Here is a 21,824-nt window from a genome sequence, read left to right as displayed (position 1 = left end):
AATTTATTGTTGTCCTCGTTTTCAAACAGATTTCATTGCTATGAAATAATAAATAAAAGCCCCAATACTTGCTTGTTTCAAAATATTTCCTCAAAGTAGGGACAGTTTTGACAAGGCACTCATTTTAGAATTTTAAGACAGTATAGACCTAACTCTTCATACAAAAATTACGGGAAACGCATATTTGGACTTTGTACCCTATGCTGCACTCAAGCACTTGAGCAAAAATCCCGCAAAGGCGGGACAAAAATCAGTTTTTCGAAGTTTGCAAAAAAACGCCACATAGAAGATCTTTCAAATTCAGTATGTGAATAGGGCAGTAAAAAATACAACTTTTCTATTTTTCCTTTTTTTTGCAAAAGTTCTAGGAATGAAAATAAAGGGATAATGATAATTGAATACTATCCATTGATGATCCGCGGCACTATCGTAAAGCTAGAATCACTTCGCGTACACTTCGCTTGAGAAAATGATTGACAGATTGAAGTTTTTCATCCCCGCGGCGCGCGCCGCGCGGGAGCTCGGGCGCTATGCGAGAGTTCTCGGCTCAATCCTCGGACCGCGCTAAAAATGGTAAACTGAGCTGTGATAGATCATTTCGATGGAAGTTGCTGGAATGTTTACAAGGCTCTTGACAGAAAATCGTTTGTTTTATTGTCAATGATGACAGTGTGGTTATTAATTTTGTTAGATCTGACAAATTGATGTTTGTAAGTGCACTTTATAGTTTTGATTCCCATTGAAGAATCATATTCTGGTTTTCATGTTATTAGATGCTGTTTTAGAGCTTTAGGTCTACACTGTAAGAGGAATTTGTGAAGAATAAGTGAAGGAGGGCGTTTTAAAAGAATATGGTTATTGGAAGTAATATGGTCAGTCCTGTAAAGGAAAGACCTTCTTAAAATTCTTTTCATGATTAGTTAGGTCTCTGTAATTTTGAGCAAATTAAATTTCTCATTTGAGCTCGAATTAATGAGAGTCAACTATTTTTCCTTCGTGTAACATGCATTCAATTCATGGAAGTAGCAATCAGATGTTTATTTATTTTATAGCTCTTTTCATATCAAAACTCTGCAATTTCCAACATAAAAAATGAGGAACTAAGTTCAGGCAAAAACATTAAAAAAGCAAAATAAAGATGAACTGTTTTTGACATTTGCCATGGGCTTAACTGTAAGGGTTTGTAATTATACGATTTATGATGTTAAAACTGAGAGTATTATTAAAAGTAAGTTGAAAAAGTGTAAAATCATGGCAGAACAGTGTGTGGCAAGATAGGTTAAATCGTTGAAGGGTTTAGAAAGTTATTTGCTGTTTGATAAAGTAATAATTTTTATCGATAGGTTCTAAAGAGACAGTAAAACATAGATGGTCTTTTGCTAAAATCATTGTTTATGTAAACCTACCAATCTTCTCCTAGCACATACCTGGGAAAATGTACATATGTACCCTTTGGATTAATTTATAGAAAAATAGCAACCTATCTTTTAACCTTCACTTTTTTATTCTTAGGAAAATCTGTCACCGGAAGCAATATAAGGTTATAAATCCATATAATGAGGCATTTAGATGTATCAATTCAGAAGAAACGCAGATCTTGTTTTTGAGAAGTAGAAATATGTAGCAGTTATATAATACTACGTATTGCAGCGTATTGAAACAATGAAGTCAACAAATTTGTATGATCAACTTTTGGACAGTATTTCTTTTAACATTAACAAGAAGGTATTTACAAAAAAAACAAATACATTTCTTAAAGTTAACAGGCTCAGATGCTGATAGAATTAGGAACAACTCTTGGTGATAGCCATGGGTAAGGATTTCTTCTTCTCAAGTTCTTCTCATCATTGTCTGTTTGAATCTTTGACAGAGCATTTATGAATCTGCAAAGAAACAGGATTTGATAATTCAAATAGACCTTATCGGAGTTTTTGACTTTTCTAAAAAGCGATGCATTGTGGGATTGTTTCGAGTGTATTACAACAGAATTCCCTCGAGGAATCCCTAAGAGATTTCTATTGTACTGTAATACACTCGAAACAATCCCACAATTCATCGGTTTTTTAGAAAAAACAAAAACTTCGATGAGGTCTATTCACAGAACCGGTGACAAGGTGATAAGAAAATGAGCATTAGAGAGGTATTATTTGACATGGGAGAAATACTGCTTGACATAACACAGATTTAGACTTCTTACCCAAGATAGTGTTCCAATATTTCAGGTTTGAATTCGTAATTTGTTTCATAATTTCCGATTTTGTTGCTTCCTTGTAAACTTAATGTTCGTCCAAGTTCCATAGTGTCCAAAGTGATATTGACGTCAAACAATTTGACCAAGTCCTCTTCGCTGATTGAATCCTGTAAAATGTTAGGAGTAGTATAAATTAGGTTTTGTTTTGTAATCATACTATGAAAGTAATAAAGATGTAGATGGAGAGAAAACATCTCAGTAATGCCCTATATGGTCGTTCAAATTCTTTGTAAATCTATTCAATAAAGAAATAAGGCGCTTTCATTTGATGTACTATCATTGGAAGGAAAAGACATCAATTTATAACCCATAAGAACAGGAAAGAGGCTGTTCCCTTGATTTAAAAAAACTTAATTGCGGAAAGTCCTTGTTAAAAATACGATCTGAAGTGGTTGCAAGGCTAAAGAAATAAAGTACTTTCATAAGGATACATTGAATTTCATTCAAAGTTATCTTAAATCTTCACTTTCAAAAGGCCCTTTCCAAATTCTGACAAAATGAATCATATGAGGTTCCTAATCGTAACATTATTTTTTTTGTAAAATCTATCGTATCTTTTTGGCAGCGATCCCTAGAATTTTGGGGATTGTGCTTATTATAGCAAGTTTCTTAAGTTCTCATGGCATGGTTATTATCTTTCCATATACTTGTTAAAATGTAATGTCTTCATTCAGATTACCAAACAGCTATTGCTTCCAATGATAAGTCAAATAGAATAAAGGCATTGACTCTCCATCTAGTTTTTTTTTATTACCTTCATGATCATACTTAATGCTTGGTTTTATTTTTTCTTCAAAATAAAATTCTTCAAAATCCAAATCACTATTACCTTATTTGTAGGTGGAGAACCTTTGAGGCGGAAAGGGAAGTTTGGTGGATAAGCATATTCATCGTATTGGTTGAAATTTGCGGCTGCGTGAACATTTGTCAAGATGAAAACCAGCGTGCTCAGGGTCTTGGTTAGATCTTCCATCGTCGTGAATTGGCCATTGCCCAAAACACCCTATGAACAGATTTAAGATCAAAAAGATTTTATTCCTATACAATTAAATCTTTCTAATATGTTCACTTTAATACTGGCTGATCATACCAAAAGAAGCAAAATGGTAATAACAAACTATAACTACCTTCATTCCTTCTTTAGGGTTACAAAGGAGTTGAGCGAAATTTTGCAGTTCGAAATCTTCTTCTACGTTCTTGTCTTCGTCTGGAAGAAATTATTAAAATTCATTTTTAAAGTTTTTTTTCGCTAAGTTGTATGAGAAGTATTTCTTTTTATCATCTTTGTAATTAAGCTTAAAATTCGCATACTAAGATTGAAGAATAAGATTGTGATTTAGACCTCTATTTGATCTTGGGTGCTGATTCTTGGAAGTTTGTATTTAAAGTACGAGGTTACACTATTGCAACCTTGTCGGTTAAGTGAAATTATGTTTTTAATTTTTATTCAAGTAAAGTACTGACCATAGATAGTTTTGATACATTGCTGAATGTAATTATGGATCGCTTCGAACATTGGTTTTGCGTCTTCGTAATAATGATAATTTGGAAGATTTTTCACTCCTCGATTCTCGATGTCATTTTCTAACCAGCCTTGATCTTTCAAACTGAATGATTGATATCTAAAGATAGGTGAGACAATATCAGCCCCAAAAAATCTTGATCTTACAAGCTGATGAATGCTAAGAATGTTCGATAGTGAAACTTCCTGAAGATTACAAGACTGTTTTTAGTTGATGTTTTATTTGCTTATACCTTAATTAATAACGGCTTGATTACTGTACTTACTTTTTCAGCATGAGATCGTAGCAATTTTCGAGCCCAAAGACGAGAATGTTGTTGAATGCACCATTTTCAGCGGTAAGTACTGGCATTCCATCCGTGTTGATATTGAGTAAGAAGATGAAATGTGGTAACATCAATTTATAAACAGGATGTGATGGTGAAATTGTGTTGTGGAAACAGGTCACGAAATCTCCAGCCACCAAATGTGTGCCCACTAAAAGAAATCGTGGAGATTTATCTAAACTAAATACCTTATTGTCTCCAGACCTTTACAACCAGCCCAACCTATTTAAACGCGTAGTACCTTGAATCAAAGCATTGTTAATCAGTGAGTGGCTAAGTTTACGGTAATTGGAATCAATTAGCTTCCGTTGGATATTTTTGTGAAACTTTCACTAGGGATGATATTTATACCTTTTTGCCCTTCAAATTTTGGTATCAAAGCTTAGGGTTTTCGGAAAGTTTAAGCGACAACTAGAAACATTTAGAAAGGAACAAAACCTACTCAAGTGAGTGACAGGTTCATGAAAATTAGAATCAGCAACGCCAAACCAAAATTTCGCGTGTAACCAAACTCGCTCTTCGTCGATTGGTGGTGGGTAGAAAACCTGAAAAAAAGGAAAAAGACATTTACCTCAATACCCAGAAGGAAGAATCTTAATTGAATTTTGCGATTACCTTAAGGGAAGACATTTTGGCGGAAATTTAATTTGGCAGATTATAGACAAAAACGCCATAAATAAGGAAAAACATCACTTTAAACCCTTAAAATGCACACATTCGGGGGAGCAACGACAGTAATTTAAATTTGGCGATAATTTAATTTGTCGGAGGTGGGAAAAATCAATTTGGCGGGAACTTAATTTGTTCCCTTCAACGTAAAAATCAAATCTTTTGTTTTCAATTTTTTTTGCAAAAGTTAACTCGCTCGACTATTCTTATCCTTAGAAAAACATCTTCTTTAGTTAAAGGGGAAGCCCTCAATCTTTGTAAATTCATAAATCTTTCAAACGTTTTGTCAAAAGTTCTTCAAATAACTTACACAAATTATACTTGTTTGGATGGTTGTTTACTTACCGGGTTGGTTTTGGATGCGATTTGGAATAATTGAATGGCCAATGGAATTAAAATGCCATCCATCCTTGCATAGAAAAGTGCGATAGGTGCTACCATGCGCTACAAAGTGAATTTGAAAATCAATAAAAATAAATTCGAACCATACAATTCTCGAAAGGGTGTAAGATCTTATGATAACATTTTCAAACCCAAAACTTCGACAAAAAATAGACGTTATAATGAGAAAATCGCTTTTGTGACAAGCAATTTATTGAGTTACCTCTTTGGAAGCTTTGGCAATATAGCCATCCAAATCTTTGTAGTCGATATAGAAGAGTCTGTCATTCTTGTAGGCTTGTTCGAATGTTTGCCCTTGCAAAAAGTGCGTTTCCAACAGTGATGTATCCACAGCAAAACTGAAAAGATAAAATCCAATCATGCTCAAAATTTTTAGAAATTATTATCGCTGTTAGACGTAAAAGAAATTCATATAGTTTGATCTGTCTCAGCACTCTAAACGATTTCAAACGGTAAAGATGTTCACGTTTAAAGCTAGTAGCTTCAGTAAAATAAAATACGGTAAATTAGGGAACGGAGATGGGCATCTCTGTTTAATAAAAATCACTCGACTGCGTGGCGTGATTTTACGTTTCTTAAAATAAATGGCACTTACTTTTCTGGTAATCCACCATCTTTCAAGACACCACGAATTACCGTACAATTTGGTCCAGTCAATCTTAATTGTGCAAATTTCTCATCTGTACGCCAAGCAGCATGACCCTTGAATCAAGAAATTCGAATAATTATCAAGCGCCACATTTGTCTATATTTTTTAGAATAACAATACTTTTATCAATACATAAATGGAGCGCTTCCCTTGCTCCCTGGTTAACGTCCTTAATTAGCTTAATTAGAAAAGATAAATCTCTATAAGAATGTTATCCAAATAAACACCCGTTCTGCTTAGTTCAGTTAATTCGACTGTTTTTAGAAGATGGATTTTGATTTCTTAAAGAATTAGCCTGGAGATCCATGCTATGATTTCTTATTTTATATTCTGATGGCGAAATATGGTATGGGCCAGGAGTTTGAATTTCCCAGATCCTAATAAAGGTTAAAAACTTAGCCAATCAAATTTTGTTATTCTTTTACTGGTCACACTTTCTTAGAGAAAGCTGTCATGGTGAATTTATGATCTACCATTTTATAACTATTGCTATAGTAACCAACTCTATAGCCATCTTATTCAGCATTTAATTATATGATGCTTAGTGAATGAATTTAAAAACACTTCTATGTTTGGGCTGGCAGAGTGAAGAGCTTGAAAAGCTTAACGATCGTATCGTGGAAGAATGTAGACGTATTGGTTTTGTACGGGAACGAGGAACGTTGCCCATGAGTCGATTGAGAGATGGCCTTTGTATTGAGCTGCGAGGAAGCTACAGGCATCTCTCGACATTCTACGTCGATCGATCGTTTAATGATCTCGAAGGCCGAAACATTGTATTTGAATACATTTTCAATCGCTAATTGTTATGTTTTAATTACTGAAGAAGTCAACAACGGATTTGTCGCTAACTACATCTAGTGTCAGTTTATGCTTTGTGCCCTGAATTCTACAATGCCCAAAAGGCTCTCCCCTTCTTCCAGCGTTGGGTTCCAGATTCGATCCCGAATACAAATTCATTGTTATTCAAGAGACAATCCCCGTTCTCCCCGTGACAAAGCGCAAGTTCCGAAAATTGGTTTTTATATTAGTAAGTGAGGACAGCGCTAAGTTCGAATTTCCCACTGTAAATATTTTGAGGCAGAAATCTGCCTCACAGGTCATACCCGTCCTGTATACATCAGATTTTAAATACGGGTCTCCTGTCTATTAAAGAATGGGCCTGTTAGTGTGATCTTTCGTTTTCAAATCAATCAATACTTACGTCAGGGATTCTGAAAGGTGATAACGGGCCACCATAGACTTTGTAAATATCATTAAATGATGAAAATTCATCTTCATATCTCATCTTTTTCAATGAATCCGAAATCTTCCCTGTCAATCCAGTGAAACCCACTTCAGCCTGAAAAGAAAAAGGGTTATAAGGAGGTATTGAAAGAAAACGTTTGTTCTTTCTCAACCATTATACAGAAATGGCTGAAATAGAGCGGTACCAACATATTACTTAAGTTTCATGTAACTCTAAGTTAAGAAAGCTTAATAGTCACTGAGATTTTGTATACACATTTTTTTTAATAAGCAACCATGTTGCTAAGGCTCGAGCCCTGAAATTAGTCATTTTTTTTCAATGTCTCGTAGAGTAAAACTTTTTAGATAATCTAAGCATGGTAAACGATAGCCCTTGACCAAATAAGCATAAATATGGTATAATATCAGGGGTGGTCAAATTTTTAATAAAATGAGCTAGAATACTAAGCAACTCAAGCCCTGACCCAAAAAATGGAGTTGTAATGAATTTTACTCGAGATTCCCACGGAAGTGAGGCTAATTTGATTGAATATGCTGGACGCTTACAAAATAGTCTCTGCTAAAAGCTTCTTCAGGCGGTAAAGTCTTGACAGTTCTTGGCATTCCTTTGATGTCACCGATAGGTTGATAGGCGAATTCCTTTTTCTTTTGTTCTAATTCTGCTTCACGTTGTTTGTAAAGTTCAGGAGAGTTCTTTTTCACCATTTGTGGTAGTTGTGAATCAAACTTGTTGAATTGCATTGCTTTGTAAGGAGGCAGCCATCTTGATAAAGGGAAATGGACATCAGCTTCGGTGTCGTGTTCAACAGCTACATGTTCCACAAACCAACTGTCGTTCATTCCACAATCGTCACGATTTAAAACGATGCTCTCAACCCGACCTGGAAGGAAAATAAAAAGTTGGTGGTGAGCAAGTGAAATAGACTGGGGCTGTTGGAATAAGCGGGGGAGGTTGGAAAATCCAAGAAAGTTCAATAAAAGCAGAATAAAATAAAAAGGGACTACATGTTTGTTTTTTCAATTCATCATGAAAATTCTTAACTTTTTGGGAAAAATCGTCCTGAAATATTCTTACGGTATCCATTTTATAATGACGTCAATTTTCAGAAAAAAACTCCTGCAAACAAGATTTGTAAAAAATTTGAAAAATCAATTTCAGTTGTCTAATCTGAAAGATCACGAAAAGTAGATAAGGGAGTTGTTTAGATTTTTCGTCAATTAGACCTCCTTATAATGTTCCCAATAGCTGGAAATCTGTCAAAATTCCTTGTGCTCATTTAGATATACATTCTCAATGAGCTCGGAAGATGGGCCAAACGTATTAACCGAAGACTGTATGGTCTACAAGGTTTTGATAGCTAGCTCGCAACATATTTTGGTTTTAAGGTCAATGATTTTCGCTAAGTCAGCACATTTTACGTCAAACAGTCGATTGGAAACGACTGAGAAAGCTATTAACTATTCAACATGCGATAAAAAATTTAGGAGTTGTCTCAAAAAGTCTAATGTTTGTCTCAAAAAAAATCTGCCTTTTCTCTTAGCACACTCGATGATCCGATCTCTGGCTTGTTCATCTACGCACTGCACTAAAGTTTCTTCTGTACTATCTTTAACTCTCCTTACTTTACAGAATAGACATATATTCTTTTCAATGGGAGAGTCTGAACATACACGGTTTGATTTCCTTCGTGGTTCCTCGCCATCATGAACAATTTCTTCCGGATCGACCTGTGCTTGGATCTTCTCATGCTGGGATTTCAGCTTGTCGATGTCTCTCTTTAGGGTGAAACGTTGGTAACATTTCCGGTGATATGAAAGATTATCGGGTACTTTGTCGGGACTGCTTGCTTCAATATCCATCAAGGGATGCCGTTTTAAAGTAGCTACTTCTTTCAGTTTCAACCAGGTATCGAGTCTCGTCAAAGGTATGAGTTCATCAGGAGTATCGGTACAGTGGATAACACAAGTGTTCTGACGTATAGAAAAAGGAAAAATCGAAATAAGTCTTTTGCGTGGAGGTAGTAGATATTGTATCGCATTCAAATCTCTCTCATACCCCTACATCACAGTTAAAAAATTGTCCCTGGTGAAAAATTACGCAGAGATTCCACCTTCTTTTTTTCCCAACTGAAAAAGGTTTAGAATACGCTCAAACTAAAAAACTAAACTATGATAAATATATTTTGGTGCCCAAACACTACATAACTGAATTTTGCAAGTTTCAAACAATATAATCAGCCTCCCCCTACAGATCAATGATACAAGTTGTTCTCTGTACAAAGCACTGTAATAGGTTGCATTTAGACAGGAACCCGTCTGCGTATTTTTTTAAATCTGATGAATACTTGACGGGTCAGAGCTGTGAGTCCGATTTTGGACTCAAAAAAATTACAGTGGGAAATTCGAATTTAGCGCTGTCCTCACTTACTAAAATAAAAACCAAATTTTGGAAGTTGCGCTTTCTTTAAGAAAGTGTGACCAGTGAAACAATAACAGGATTTGATTGGCTGTGTTTTCAACCGTTATTAGGATATGGGAAATTCAAACTCTCAACCCAAACCATGCTATATATTTCGCCATCAGTATATAGAATAAGAAACCATAGCATGGATCTCCAGGCTAGGTTGCATTGGGAGACTAAAGAAATAAAACTTACCACATTTGAACAATTTTGGTCATTTTCTTTGCGTTTTGATGATGTTGGGTTTGTTGCAGCTTTTTTGGGCAGGACAAAATCTGGATCGTCGTCTTGCTTTCTCTTTCTTCTTTTATTTTTATATTTCCCCATTTTTATCTTATCTGTATGATTAAAACTTCAAAACTTAAAACAAACTATACAAAAAAACACATAAACTAACCACATAACAGATCGCCACAACCATACTAAACAAGTCGAGTCTTACACTAAAAGTGAAAGCATATTTAGAATAATAAAAAACGCCATTTGCATAGTGCTAATTAAATATATTTTGTTACAGCTATTAGTCATAAATAGAGGCCATTTGGATGGGCTTTTGATTACGTTAAACAAATACGAAAGAAAATAGAAACTAGAAGAAAATACTACATCTCATCCATTCAAAATTTATGTTGTGAAAATAATGGGAGTTTCTAAACATCGACCAGAAATGGCGACCACGACCAGCGACCACGACCGGCGACCAGATAAATTCGGGTTATCGAGTTTTTCCTCTTTCTCCACCGTTGAGTCTTTCTCTTATGATCATTTATTTATCGAATTGAAAAGTAAAGCTCACCCCTGTCTCACCTACAGTGATTATAAAGCCACGTGCAAAACGTGTAGAGCAGCCATTTCAACGCTCATGGAGCTTGAATAGAGTGTCAATTTCTATCCTTTTGTATTTTCGGCATCAAATTAATTAGTGGCAAAATTTGTGCTGGAACTTATTTAGGAAGCTTTATATTTGATCATTAGATCATTATTTTGTCAAAATAAGTAATTTTGACAATGTAAGGACAATAGAATAATTGATGAGATTGATATCTCTAAAACTGGCCTTCCCAGCTTTTTCCTACTGACACTTTCTATCTATTCATATTAAAGGCATCTCATTCAGTACAATTAAAATATTTGGTGTAATAAAGTTTACAGGCATCACACTTAATTGCCCTGTCAATATTTTTGTCAAAAAGTGTCACTTTGTTTAGAAAATAACTGGTACGTCAAAAGTCACTTTTAGTATTCTCTCTAGCTAGAGTAATTCTCAGCCACGTGCTCAGTGGTTCATTTGAAAGCCACATCAGGACTCGATTTGGATGTTCTCTACGGTGGAGAGAGCAGGTAAACTCGATAACCCAAATTTATCTGGTCGCCGGTCGTGGTCGCTGGTCGTGGTCGCCATTTTTGGTCGATGTTTAGAAACTCCCGAAAATAATGAATTCTCTAGAGTCTTAAAATTTCTTTTCTTTTTATATATTTATATGGTCATTTTAGCGCCTTAATAAAAGTTCATACAGTCAACTATAGGCATGTCCATATAGACAAAAGTATCTTTATAAACTCTTTTTTCATTTTCATCTAGGAATCTTTAGTTATCAAATTGATTTTTGGAACAATAATTGACTAGTTTTTCAAATATTTACAAAAATTAGGGAAATTCTGATTTACAGATCAAAATGAGCGTAAATTATTTTTGATGCTTTGGCGCCCCATGAAAACCCAACGAATACTTTATTTTGAGGTATTTACTTCGTAATATGAGATTATAGGTGGTAAATTGTGTTTTTCTCGTATTTTGAGTGGTACAGGCCAAGTTAACACAAACTTTTGATCGAAATTTAGGCAAAATTTTTCATTTTTTCTATTTTTTTCAATTTCGGCGCGCCTTGGTGACGTCATAAATGATTTTTTTTTAGTTGTTTTTCTTTGAATGTAATTGTCACCTAATTATGAACATATGCTCCAAATTTCGTAGCAATACCAATTTTAGTTCCCGAGATATTTCCCAAAATGTAGAATCTTGGTCTGACTAATTTTCACACTTTTTTTTTTCACCAGGTGTCATTGTGACGTCACTAAATCCTTATTCCATTAAATTTGAACTTGCTAACATCGAAATTCTTATTCTACATAAAATTTGGAAACTTTTCATATATAATTTGTCCGGTGCACTCGTTGAGCCCAAAACCTCAAAATTTGGCTCTCAGCTCATGGACTATAGCCAAGGTTCTTAGCTAATAGTATAATTTTGACTTTAAAAAGATGTACACTATTAGCTTAGTTGCAAACAAACTCGGTAAAAACATGCTCGCCTTTATTCTCAAGACATTAAAGATATTTTGTTATCAAGTCAAAAACAATTTACAAAACATCTACGTTATTCCCAAGAGCAATTAAAAATGACAAAATTTTCCTATTTTTTAGAAACGCGTCATTTTATCAAAATAATCAGAAACGACAAATTGTCGTTTTGATTGCTAGAGAAAATACTTGAGTCTGATTCGATGCAATAAAACACGCCGCAACGAAATTTGTTAGCAATCAGGCGTTTGTGAAAGTGTAAGCGAAAGCTTGTTGAACGGAAGTTAGCAATCATGTCTGACACTCTGGCTAAAAAAGCCCTTTGCTTTGGTTGCAACGTTTTCGAAAATTTCCAGTTCATTTAACTAAAGCTCTATAGAAATAAAATGGATTTCAATAATTTTGAAGAAAGTTGTGTTACTTTGCTTACCGAAATCTTTATCTGTAAGGATGGTGTAGGAATCAATTCGCCCGTATTCGAAATCATTGTGAAGCCATTTATCAAGGACATGTTGTTCTGAATGTTTTCCTTCGTGATCGATCAGCTTAATTTTGATGGTTGCATTTGTTCCCGAACCCTTAGCTTTTCCTGTTGTTACTTTGATTCGATAACGTTTGCCTGCTGATCCAAACATTTTATTTGATTTCAAATTTGAACTTGTTTGACGTAAAGAATTCTCTCTACGATAATTGTTATTCAACTATGATCCATTCGATATCAAAGCATGAATTTATAGTCGGTAGATCATGTCTAAAGTTTATAATGCCTTTTACAATGTACTCCCTAGACAATCGATGTTTCATTTGCTCCCGAGAGACTTAATTAAACGAAAAAAATCGTTTTCTATCCTTTTGGGAATATTTTTACAAACACAACTAATTTTAATGGCATATTTGGACGCTAATTAAATGGCTTAAGGGAATATCTTTGTCAAACTCTTGAGCTTATAAATTGATATGAGTTCGATGAATCATATAACTTTCTCAGTGAGCCAATTGAGTAGGTGAAGAGCACAGCATTTTTTATTAAAATGTTTGGATCAGCAGGCAAACGTTATCGAATCAAAGTAACAACAGGAAAAGCTAAAGGCTCCGGAACAAATGCAACTATCAAAATCAAACTGATCGATCACGAAGGAAAACATTCAGAACAACACGTCCTTGATAAATGGCTTCACAATGATTTCGAATATGGGCACGTGGATTCTTACACTATGGTCACTGAAAAACATTTCGGTAAGATTTCCCTTTTTTAGCAAGCTTTCAGAAAAGTTTCACATACCTTATAACAAACAAAGGAAAGAATTGTACGGATGTGCTAAAAGCATAGTTGTTTTGCTAAATCATGACTGTAATATTTTAGGGGTGTAAATTTTCTCCAAGACTTAAATTTGATACTCATTTCATTCATCAATCTAAAGGTATCCGAAACTTACTTTTTTTAAGTTGTTTGAAGTTTTTAGTTAAATGGTATTATAAGGTATATAACGAAAAATGCCTTTTAAAGATATATAAAATTAAACTTAAAATGGCGATTATGGCTTTTGATGATGGAAGTTTTACTCTATTGGAAAGCTCCCTGCCACTTGCCACACAGCTAAACCGATGGTAATTTCGTTCGAAAAAGTATTAGCCTTGAGCTATGGTCATTGTTAGAGTGGAAAACTTTCTGGTCGTAATCGACAAAATTCACTGTCTGAGGGTTGAGTTCACGAATGAAAAATGAAACTTGACAATATTCTTTTTAGGTCGGGTTGAGAGCATCGTTTTACATCGTGACGATTGTGGAATGAACGACAGTTGGTTTGTGGAACATGTAGCTGTCGAACACGACACCGAAGCTGATGTCCATTTCCCTTTATCAAGATGGCTGCCTCCTTACAAAGCAATGCAATTCAACAAGTTTGATTCTCAACTACCACAAATGGTGAAAAAGAACTCTCCTGAACTTTACAAGCAACGTGAAGCAGAATTAGAACGAAAGAAAAAGGAATTCGCCTATCAACCTATCGGTGACATCAAAGGAATGCCAAGAACTGTCAAGACTTTACCGCCTGAAGAAGCGTTTAGCAGAGACTACTTTGTAAGTTTTACTATATTTTCTTGACTCTTTCGCACAAATTGCCCTGCCTTTTTAAAGACGTTCAGGAGGAGACTGACGCCTCGGTGATTATTCATTGTGTGATATGGTCCCGATTTTCAATTTTGATTTGCAGTACATTGTGCCCGAAGTATAACGATTTCGTAATGATTTTTTTAATTAGTTGATGTGCCGAGATTTTAAAAATTTTAGGTTGAGGTAACTCATAATTTGAAAGGGGTCAACCGAAGAGATTCATTTAAAGGGACATAAAAGTAGTAAAATGTAAACATTGCGCGAGCCATGTGTCATTAAAGAGAAAAATTAAAATCACGTGTCCAAAACAAACTTTGTAAAACAATTGAAACAATCATTTTTTATTTTGACATGTGACATTTGTCTAGACTTTTTATCCCGCGGCATACGATTTGTTTACAAATTTCGTCCCTACTTTTATGTCCCTTTAAGTATATATAGTGGCATTTTCTCTTCCACTAATCTTTTAACCTTTGCTTTTCAGGCTGAAGTGGGTTTCACTGGATTGACAGGGAAGATTTCGGATTCATTGAAAAAGATGAGATATGAAGATGAATTTTCGTCATTTAATGATATTTACAAAGTGTATGGTGGCCCGTTATCACCTTTCAGAATCCCTGACGTAAGTATTGATTGATTTAGGGTTTTCACAAATACTAATCTCCACAGCTCAAATTTCCATAAATCAAAGAAATTATCGACGCTCAAATATTTTGACAATTCTGTATTCAGTATACATTGAAAGCATTTACGAATGTTAAAAATTATCCAACCAAGACTTTGATAGTATTACACCATTTTTATGTAAGAACACAAAGGCTACGATGGTCAAGATATTAAAACTAAGTTAAAGGCATTGCGTCAACATCCGGTGGCTACAATTTTAAATGTTCTTTAGAAAAAACGCGTCGAGTAAATTGTGACTCACATGTTGTACACAGTGTTTTATTCGAATTTTCCAGGGTCATGCTGCTTGGCGTACAGATGAGAAATTTGCACAATTAAGATTGACTGGACCAAATTGTACGGTGATTCGTGGTGTCTTAAAAGATGGTGGATTACCAAGAAAGTAAGAAATGTCCATATTTTATCTTGCTGTTGGAATATATTAATCATTGAACAGAATTTTGTTTAAAGCGACTCCATTTTATTGAGTGGACGAAAAAGTAACCTATTCCATAAGTTGTGCTTATGTTAAAAATTTTGATCGCTCCCACTTTCAGTTTTGCAATCAACAAATCACTCTTGGAAGAGCATTTCTTGGAAGGGCAAACATTCGACCAAGCCTATAAGAATGACCGTCTCTTCTACATCGACTACAAAGATTTGAGTGGCTACATTGCTAAAGCTTCCAAAGAGGTATTAAGCCAGTTTTCTGAATCCGATATTTATGATTTCTAGATGACTATGGCTTCGTGAACGGGTTAGGTCGCCAAGGCTGACTATTTATAGTAGTAAATGCTATATTTTGATTGGTTTAGTAATCTCGATAATTTACTAAATAAATCCACCACAAAACTTTAAAATCTCATTTTCAGAGGAGAAACTAGTCCAAAGCACAGATATCTGTAAAGCCCGAAGTGCTAGATAGGCAACTTTAAGCTTTCTCCAGCAAAATAAAAGTGAAGCAAAAATTTGACTTTTTAAATTTCGTGCCGATGGATAGGATCTAGCATTTTAATTGTTTTCGGAGCGCGATATCAAAAAAAGTAGGCGGCAAACGCTATTTCACATCTCTCAAACCGGTGAAATTGCATATTTTAGTCACGTGACTTTGGTAGGAAATCCTTCCAAACCTAGGCTTCACTTTTCGATAAAAGCCGCAAATCTAGCCCTTCGGGCTTTACAGATCTGTGGTCCAAAGTCTCCATATGAGGCAAAAATGGTTATTTTCAGGTGTTTTCAAGCATATTCGCGAAATTAAATCCACGCGAAATTTTTCGAAACTCCGACTCGCGAATTTCGTGAAATTTAATCTCACGAAATTTAATCCGATTGAAGTAACCGAAACAAGGTCCCTTAAGGGCAAAGGACGTATTTTCATTCTTTTCGAGAAGCTGTTTTCTATCTCTTTACACTTTTCTGCACTTTTTTAGACTCGTTTCAAATTCTTTATGTCCTCTGGCAGAAGAGGATATTTCTAAAGTGAAAAGACGAACATTTTTCAACAAAAAAATCGTAATCTTTTTACCTCGCCTTATGTTATGAGAAGGGTTTAGAGGTGTTATCTGGTTCTCTCACTAGTATTACAGCAAAAATTATCCGAGGCGGACCCTCTGGTTGAAGATATATTTGTCCTTAACTCGTACACAGAATTTAACATGTACCATGTTGAATAATACGGATATTTGAAGGACTAGATTTGTGTCTCAGGGGAAATTGATTTAAGAAATCTAATTATTTTCATTGCACTATTATTATTTTAGCGCATGGTAGCACCTATCGCACTTTTCTATACAAGGATGGACGGCACTTTAATTCCATTGGCAATTCAATTGTTCCAAATCGCATCAAAAAGTAACCCAGTAAGTTTTTAAGCATCTTTTCCTTCAGTACGTTATAGGAAAACGTCGTGCTAAATGGTTATTTTACTTTAAATGAGTGAAAACTTGAAAGCTTTCAAAATGAACTCAGCATCTGTATACAATATACATGATTTCTCTTGAGAGGGTCAATTCGGATAAAACTTTAAATGCATGGCAATATTGACTTTTCCCTTTTTCAGGTTTTCTACCCACCACCAATCGACGAAGAGCGAGTTTGGTTACACGCGAAATTTTGGTTTGGCGTTGCTGATTCTAATTATCATGAGCCTGTCACTCACTTGAGTAGGTGTTGCTTTTCTCTATATTATACGAACTCGGAACCCAGGGCCTGCCAAAGCAAATCTTAAAGGCCCCACGCTAACAATTCCGAACGCTTATTCTAATACCGTAAACTTGTTACTCACTTTATTAAGAAAGTGCGTCCCATGCCTTTATTCAAGGTACAGTAAAGGTGAAAGAAATGTTGATCCGAATGTGGACTTGTGAAAGATATTCAGGTAATAAAGGTGCCGTTGATATTTCTAGTCTTTTAAATTCACTTATGAAGGCATTTGCTTCTATTCAACCTTCTTTCTTTCAGTGGGCACACATTTGGTGGCTGGAGATTTCGTGACCTGTTTTCACAACACAATTTCACCATCACATCCTGTATATAAATTGATGTTACCACATTTCATCTTCTTGCTTAATATCAACACGGATGGAATGCCAGTCCTTACCGCTGAAAATGGTGCATTCAACAAAATTCTCGTCTTTGGTCTCGAAAATTGCTACGATCTCATGCTGAAAAAGTAAGTAACCAGGGAAGATATAAAGTCATACAAGGTATACTTTGCCCAAAAAGTCAATCTTGAGTATTTACAAGATAGAAAAATACTTAAGCAGAACAGCCTTAAATACATTTAATATTTTTTCAGATAGAATGTTGAATGTTGACGATAGAATTCGTCAAAGTGATAGTATTGCATTTTCAAGTTTGTAAATAGCTACAAAAATCTCATCTATAAAAAGTAGAACGCCTATTACAGGCTTGCATTTATAGCAAAAAAGCCATTTATTTGCTAAAAAATAAGGTTGCTTTGTCAAGCAAGAATAGTTCTTATGAAGTTTTGTATCATCGAATATCGAGAACTAAAAACTGTTGTAGTTAAATCTGATTTCACTAAAAAGCGCATTTTTATTCCAGGTACAAATCATTCAGTTTGAAAGATCAAGGCTGGTTAGAAAATGACATCGAGAATCGAGGAGTGAAAAATCTTCCAAATTATCATTATTACGAAGACGCAAAACCAATGTTCGAAGCGATCCATAATTACATTCAGCAATGTATCAAAACTATCTATGGTTAGTAAAGTGATGGAAAATCTAACCCTCTTTATGTTTTAGATGTTCAGAGGTTCAGAAACTCGGTTTGTAAATTTTATATGAGATCTTCAAATTTCAATAAAATTTGAATTAAAAATCTTAATGACTGTAGGTCCATACAATAGTTGAATTTCTGAATCTTTTTAAGAAACTTGAAACAGGTTACCCCAAATTTAGGATAACTCACGGATGACAATTTGCTTCGGCAATGCGCCCAGCCTGTGGAAGGCCTGATAATATATTGGATTTTCTTAGATTTTTTATTATTCGACTTTCGAATCAGAAATTTCTCCTGAAAAATTATGTTATACCTGGTCGTTTGAAATTTTCTCGCTCAGTCATTATTGTTGGTCTTTTTTATATCTAAAAGATACATTTTTAATTCCTTTCAGGCGAAGACAAGAACGTGGAGGAAGATTTCGAATTGCAAAATTTCGCTCAACTTCTTTGTGACCCTAAAGAAGGAATGAAGGTAATTTGAATTCATGGCTGATTTTCTTCAATTTTTTCAATTATTAAAGAGAATGTGTCAAGAAAGGTGAACACATACCTTAACCTGATTGGGAATCGGGTTCTTTAAATTAGTGAGACTAACTTTAAATCAAGTCTGACATATAAATTCTGTTCGAAGGGTGTTTGGGGCAATGGCCAATTCACGACGATAGAAGATTTAACCAAGACCTTAAGCACGCTGGTTTTCATCTTGACAAATGTTCACGCAGCCGCAAATTTCAACCAATACGATGAATATGCTTATCCACCGAACTTCCCTTTCCGCCTCAAAGGTTCTCCACCTACAAATAAGGTAATAGTGATTAATTATTTTTAAAGACAAAAATAAAACCAAGCATTTAAAGTGTGATTAAAAACAGAGTTTACCTTCTGCTAATCCTAATATTTTACCAGGAGTTTATTACTTCATTACCATAATTGAAAACTCTTTTTCGACCAGGATTCAATCAGCGAAGAGGACTTGGTCAAATTGTTTGACGTCAATATCACTTTGGACACTATGGAACTTGGACGAACATTAAGTTTACAAGGAACCAACAAAATCGGAAATTATGAAACAAATTACGAATTCAAACCTGAAATATTGGAACACTATCTTGGGTAAGAAGACTGTTTGTAGTTTAAGGATCTCAGACTCTTGAACATTCTATTAAAACTCGTCTACTGTGAGAAAATACCCTGGACTTTCTCCTTGCTGAGTATGCTATTGAAAATTTAAATCCAAGTTAATTGTTAAGCTCTAAACAATTTGGAATTCACAAGCATTAAACCCAAGGAACATTTTTTCGCCATCTATTGATAGTTGATAAGTATTTTATGAGATTATTGCCCTAAATGATTCTATTCAACCATTCGTTTTCTTATAAAGCTCTTTCCACTAAAACTTCGATTCACTTCTGAAAATTTAAGCACTGTTTGTAAGCTCTTGGCTATAGCATCCTGAGAAATCCAGAAAATTGTATGGGTTCGAGCTATTCCGACCACTACGAGGGTTTGATCAATTTTTTATATTTTTCTTTGCAGATTCATAAATGCTCTGTCAAAGATTCAAACAGACAATGATGAGAAGAACTTGAGAAGAAGAAATCCTTACCCATGGCTATCACCAAGAGTTGTTCCTAATTCAATCAGTATTTGAAAACTTTAGAATTTACTTTAAAAAGTTTATATAAAGGAAAACTATATTTATTTTATAATTTCATAAATTGATGTTAACAGATTCAGTAGCAAATCAAAGATATGTACAATTTTTCATAAATTCAAATTCGTTTTTGTATGCAGTCAACACATTATTTAGGGGGGGGGTCCAAAAATGATTTTTCATGCTGATTCCGAATTTGAAATCCATTTTTCCATATCTTTTACCCCTGGGCGGCTACAGGAGACCCTTTTTTCGGAAAACCGCCCAAAACCACTAAAAGTAAATTTTTTTGAAATTTTCCATTATGAATAGCTTTCTAGTGATGTGATATCTTTTTTAAATCAGTTTTTCACGCTGATTCTGAATCTGAAATTCTTTTTGTCATAGCTCTCACCCTCGGCCTGGTATAGGAGGCTGTTTTTTTACTAAAATCTTCGAAACTAAGGAAAATTGATAATTTGAAAATGTTTCACTTTGAATGAACTTTGAAAAAATTTAATGATAACTACTTGTTTTAGATTAAGTTTTCATGCTGATTTCAAATTTAAAATTAGTTTCTGCATATTTCCGGCCACTGACCTGCTATGGGGCCGGCTACATGAGGTTCCTTATTCAGAAAATATTGCAAAAAATGTGCAAAAATCAATATTATTGAAAGGATATTTCTAAGCTTTTAGTTTGTCTGTGGCTTTTTGACACTTGGCTAATGTTATACATTCATCGGCATCGTCATCTTGAGTACTTTATCTTTATCCAATGAGCTAACCCTTTGTATTGCTGCTATTAATTTATCTGCTCCACTAGTCACAAGGCAAAATTCATCCTGCTTAGAATCTCGTTTAAACTATCTTGAGCTAGTGAACTCCTTTCAAATACAATGATTCCCTAAATTAATTGAACATTGAAAAGTTGATAATTGTTAAAGCCTTAATCATTTAAGGGGTAAGTTAAATCACTTAAATTAGTTAAATTAGTTAAATCAACTAAAATCACTAGGCTATACAGATAGCTAATATGGAATTTTTCAAATAATTTTAATTCAAACAAGGCATATAAGAACAGGTTTATAGTGAATCTATTGAAAGATACCAATGTTTAAGAAATATAACCTATTCCTAAAAAGTAACTTCCAAATAAATGGACCAATATGAAAGCATTTACATGGTTGTCTCACTGGAAAGGAGGGACGCTTTAATACTTAGAAGTTCACAAGATAATTTAATTTCTCAAAACTATTTTCTAATTAACTTTTCAAAGAACCCTTGTTTGAACAGATAGCCATATTTGTGTAAGTCCTTAATAATGGACACCAATGATATTGTAATTAAATCAGCAGCTTAAGGTCTGATTTATTTTTAAAAAGCATTAGTTCTTCAAATCTATTCAAGCAAGTATTTAAGGGATGGATAAAACAATAGCGCCTTTTGATTGGTTCAATAAACAACTATTCGAATGTAGAATTTTTAGATTCTATCTATTCGGTATAAGGTTTATACATCCCTATGATTTTCATTGTAACTTAACCTTTCAAACAATGATATACGGCTTGTTAAAGCCAATATCAACTTTTGAATGTCCAATGCGGTCAATCATTGCATTTGGAAGAAGTTTACTAGCTCAAGATATTTTTACCAATTTGATTTTTACATCTTTGATTATATTCTAAGCAGACAAATTAAAAGCAGCTCAGTTCATAGGGTTGCATCGTTGCATCATTGCATAAAGTACTCAAAACTCTTTGTAACAAGGAATGTATAACCAGATGTTTTGATAAATGGAATCCAAGTACAAGAATCTCCTTAAGAAAATTTTCATTTCAGTACATTTTTGCGATATTTTCTGAATAAGGAACCTCATGTAGCCGGCCCCGTAGCAGGCCATGGGCAAAAACTGATTTGAAAATCGGAATCAGCATGAAAATCTGATCTAAAACAAGTTGTTACCATTAAATTTTTCATTCAAAGTTCATTCAAATTCAAACATTTTCAAATTATCAATTTTCCTTTGATTCGAAGATTTTAGTAAAAAAACAGCCTCCTATACCAGGCCAAGGGTGAGAGCTATGACAAAATGAATTTCAGATTCGGAATCAGCATGAAAAACTGAGTTAAAAAAGATATCACATCACTAGAAAGCTATTCATAATGGAAAATTTCAAAAAAATTGACTTTTAGTGGTTTTGGGCGGTTTTCCGAAAAAAGGGTCTCCGGTAGCCGCTCAGTGGTAAGAGATATGGAAAAACGGATTTCAAATTCGGAATCAGCATGAAAAATTAATTTAAAAAAGATGGTTAAACTCAAAAAGTGTAATTTTG

The 21,824-nt window shown here is 34.4% G+C and overlaps 2 protein-coding genes across 2 annotated transcripts; one reads left to right on the top strand and one right to left on the bottom strand.

The window, feature by feature from the left end:
- Window positions 1-1,685: 1,685 nt before the first annotated feature.
- On the bottom strand, window positions 1,686-12,558 carry LOC136810202 (polyunsaturated fatty acid 5-lipoxygenase-like). The gene is made up of 13 exons (XM_067066773.1): window positions 12,260-12,558; window positions 7,614-7,948; window positions 7,024-7,161; window positions 5,766-5,872; window positions 5,373-5,508; window positions 5,114-5,212; window positions 4,542-4,644; window positions 4,040-4,250; window positions 3,716-3,873; window positions 3,379-3,458; window positions 3,081-3,254; window positions 2,198-2,358; window positions 1,686-1,883 (listed from the first exon to the last, which is right to left on the bottom strand). The coding sequence occupies exons 1-13, from the start codon at window positions 12,462-12,464 to the stop codon at window positions 1,769-1,771; spliced, it is 2,022 nt and encodes a 673-aa protein (XP_066922874.1). The 5' UTR covers window positions 12,465-12,558; the 3' UTR covers window positions 1,686-1,768.
- A 234-nt stretch (window positions 12,559-12,792) lies between these two features.
- LOC136810201 (allene oxide synthase-lipoxygenase protein-like) lies at window positions 12,793-19,627 on the top strand. The gene is made up of 13 exons (XM_067066772.1): window positions 12,793-13,065; window positions 13,578-13,912; window positions 14,430-14,567; window positions 14,908-15,014; window positions 15,169-15,304; window positions 16,372-16,470; window positions 16,671-16,773; window positions 17,072-17,282; window positions 17,678-17,835; window positions 18,249-18,328; window positions 18,488-18,661; window positions 18,809-18,969; window positions 19,393-19,627. The coding sequence occupies exons 1-13, from the start codon at window positions 12,861-12,863 to the stop codon at window positions 19,505-19,507; spliced, it is 2,022 nt and encodes a 673-aa protein (XP_066922873.1). The 5' UTR covers window positions 12,793-12,860; the 3' UTR covers window positions 19,508-19,627.
- Window positions 19,628-21,824: the final 2,197 nt, after the last annotated feature.

The sequence above is a fragment of the Clytia hemisphaerica genome, unplaced genomic scaffold (assembly GCF_902728285.1).
Source record: "Clytia hemisphaerica strain Z4C2 unplaced genomic scaffold, Clytia hemisphaerica genome assembly, whole genome shotgun sequence".
Taxonomy (NCBI): domain Eukaryota; kingdom Metazoa; phylum Cnidaria; class Hydrozoa; order Leptothecata; family Clytiidae; genus Clytia; species Clytia hemisphaerica.
This window is presented reverse-complemented; position numbering and strand designations above follow the sequence as displayed.

Coding starts and splice junctions, on each gene's coding strand:
- LOC136810201 (XM_067066772.1), top strand. CDS start 12,861: ATGTTTGGATCAGCAGGCAAACGTTATCGAATCAAAGTAACAACAGGA. Junction 16,471..16,670: donor TCGCATCAAAAAGTAACCCA/GTAAGTTTTTAA, acceptor TCCCTTTTTCAG/GTTTTCTACCCACCACCAAT. Junction 16,774..17,071: donor TGAGCCTGTCACTCACTTGA/GTAGGTGTTGCT, acceptor TCTTTCTTTCAG/TGGGCACACATTTGGTGGCT.
- LOC136810202 (XM_067066773.1), bottom strand. CDS start 12,464: ATGTTTGGATCAGCAGGCAAACGTTATCGAATCAAAGTAACAACAGGA. Junction 5,213..5,372: donor TTGCCAAAGCTTCCAAAGAG/GTAACTCAATAA, acceptor TTCACTTTGTAG/CGCATGGTAGCACCTATCGC. Junction 4,251..4,541: donor TGAACCTGTCACTCACTTGA/GTAGGTTTTGTT, acceptor GATTTCTTTTAG/TGGGCACACATTTGGTGGCT.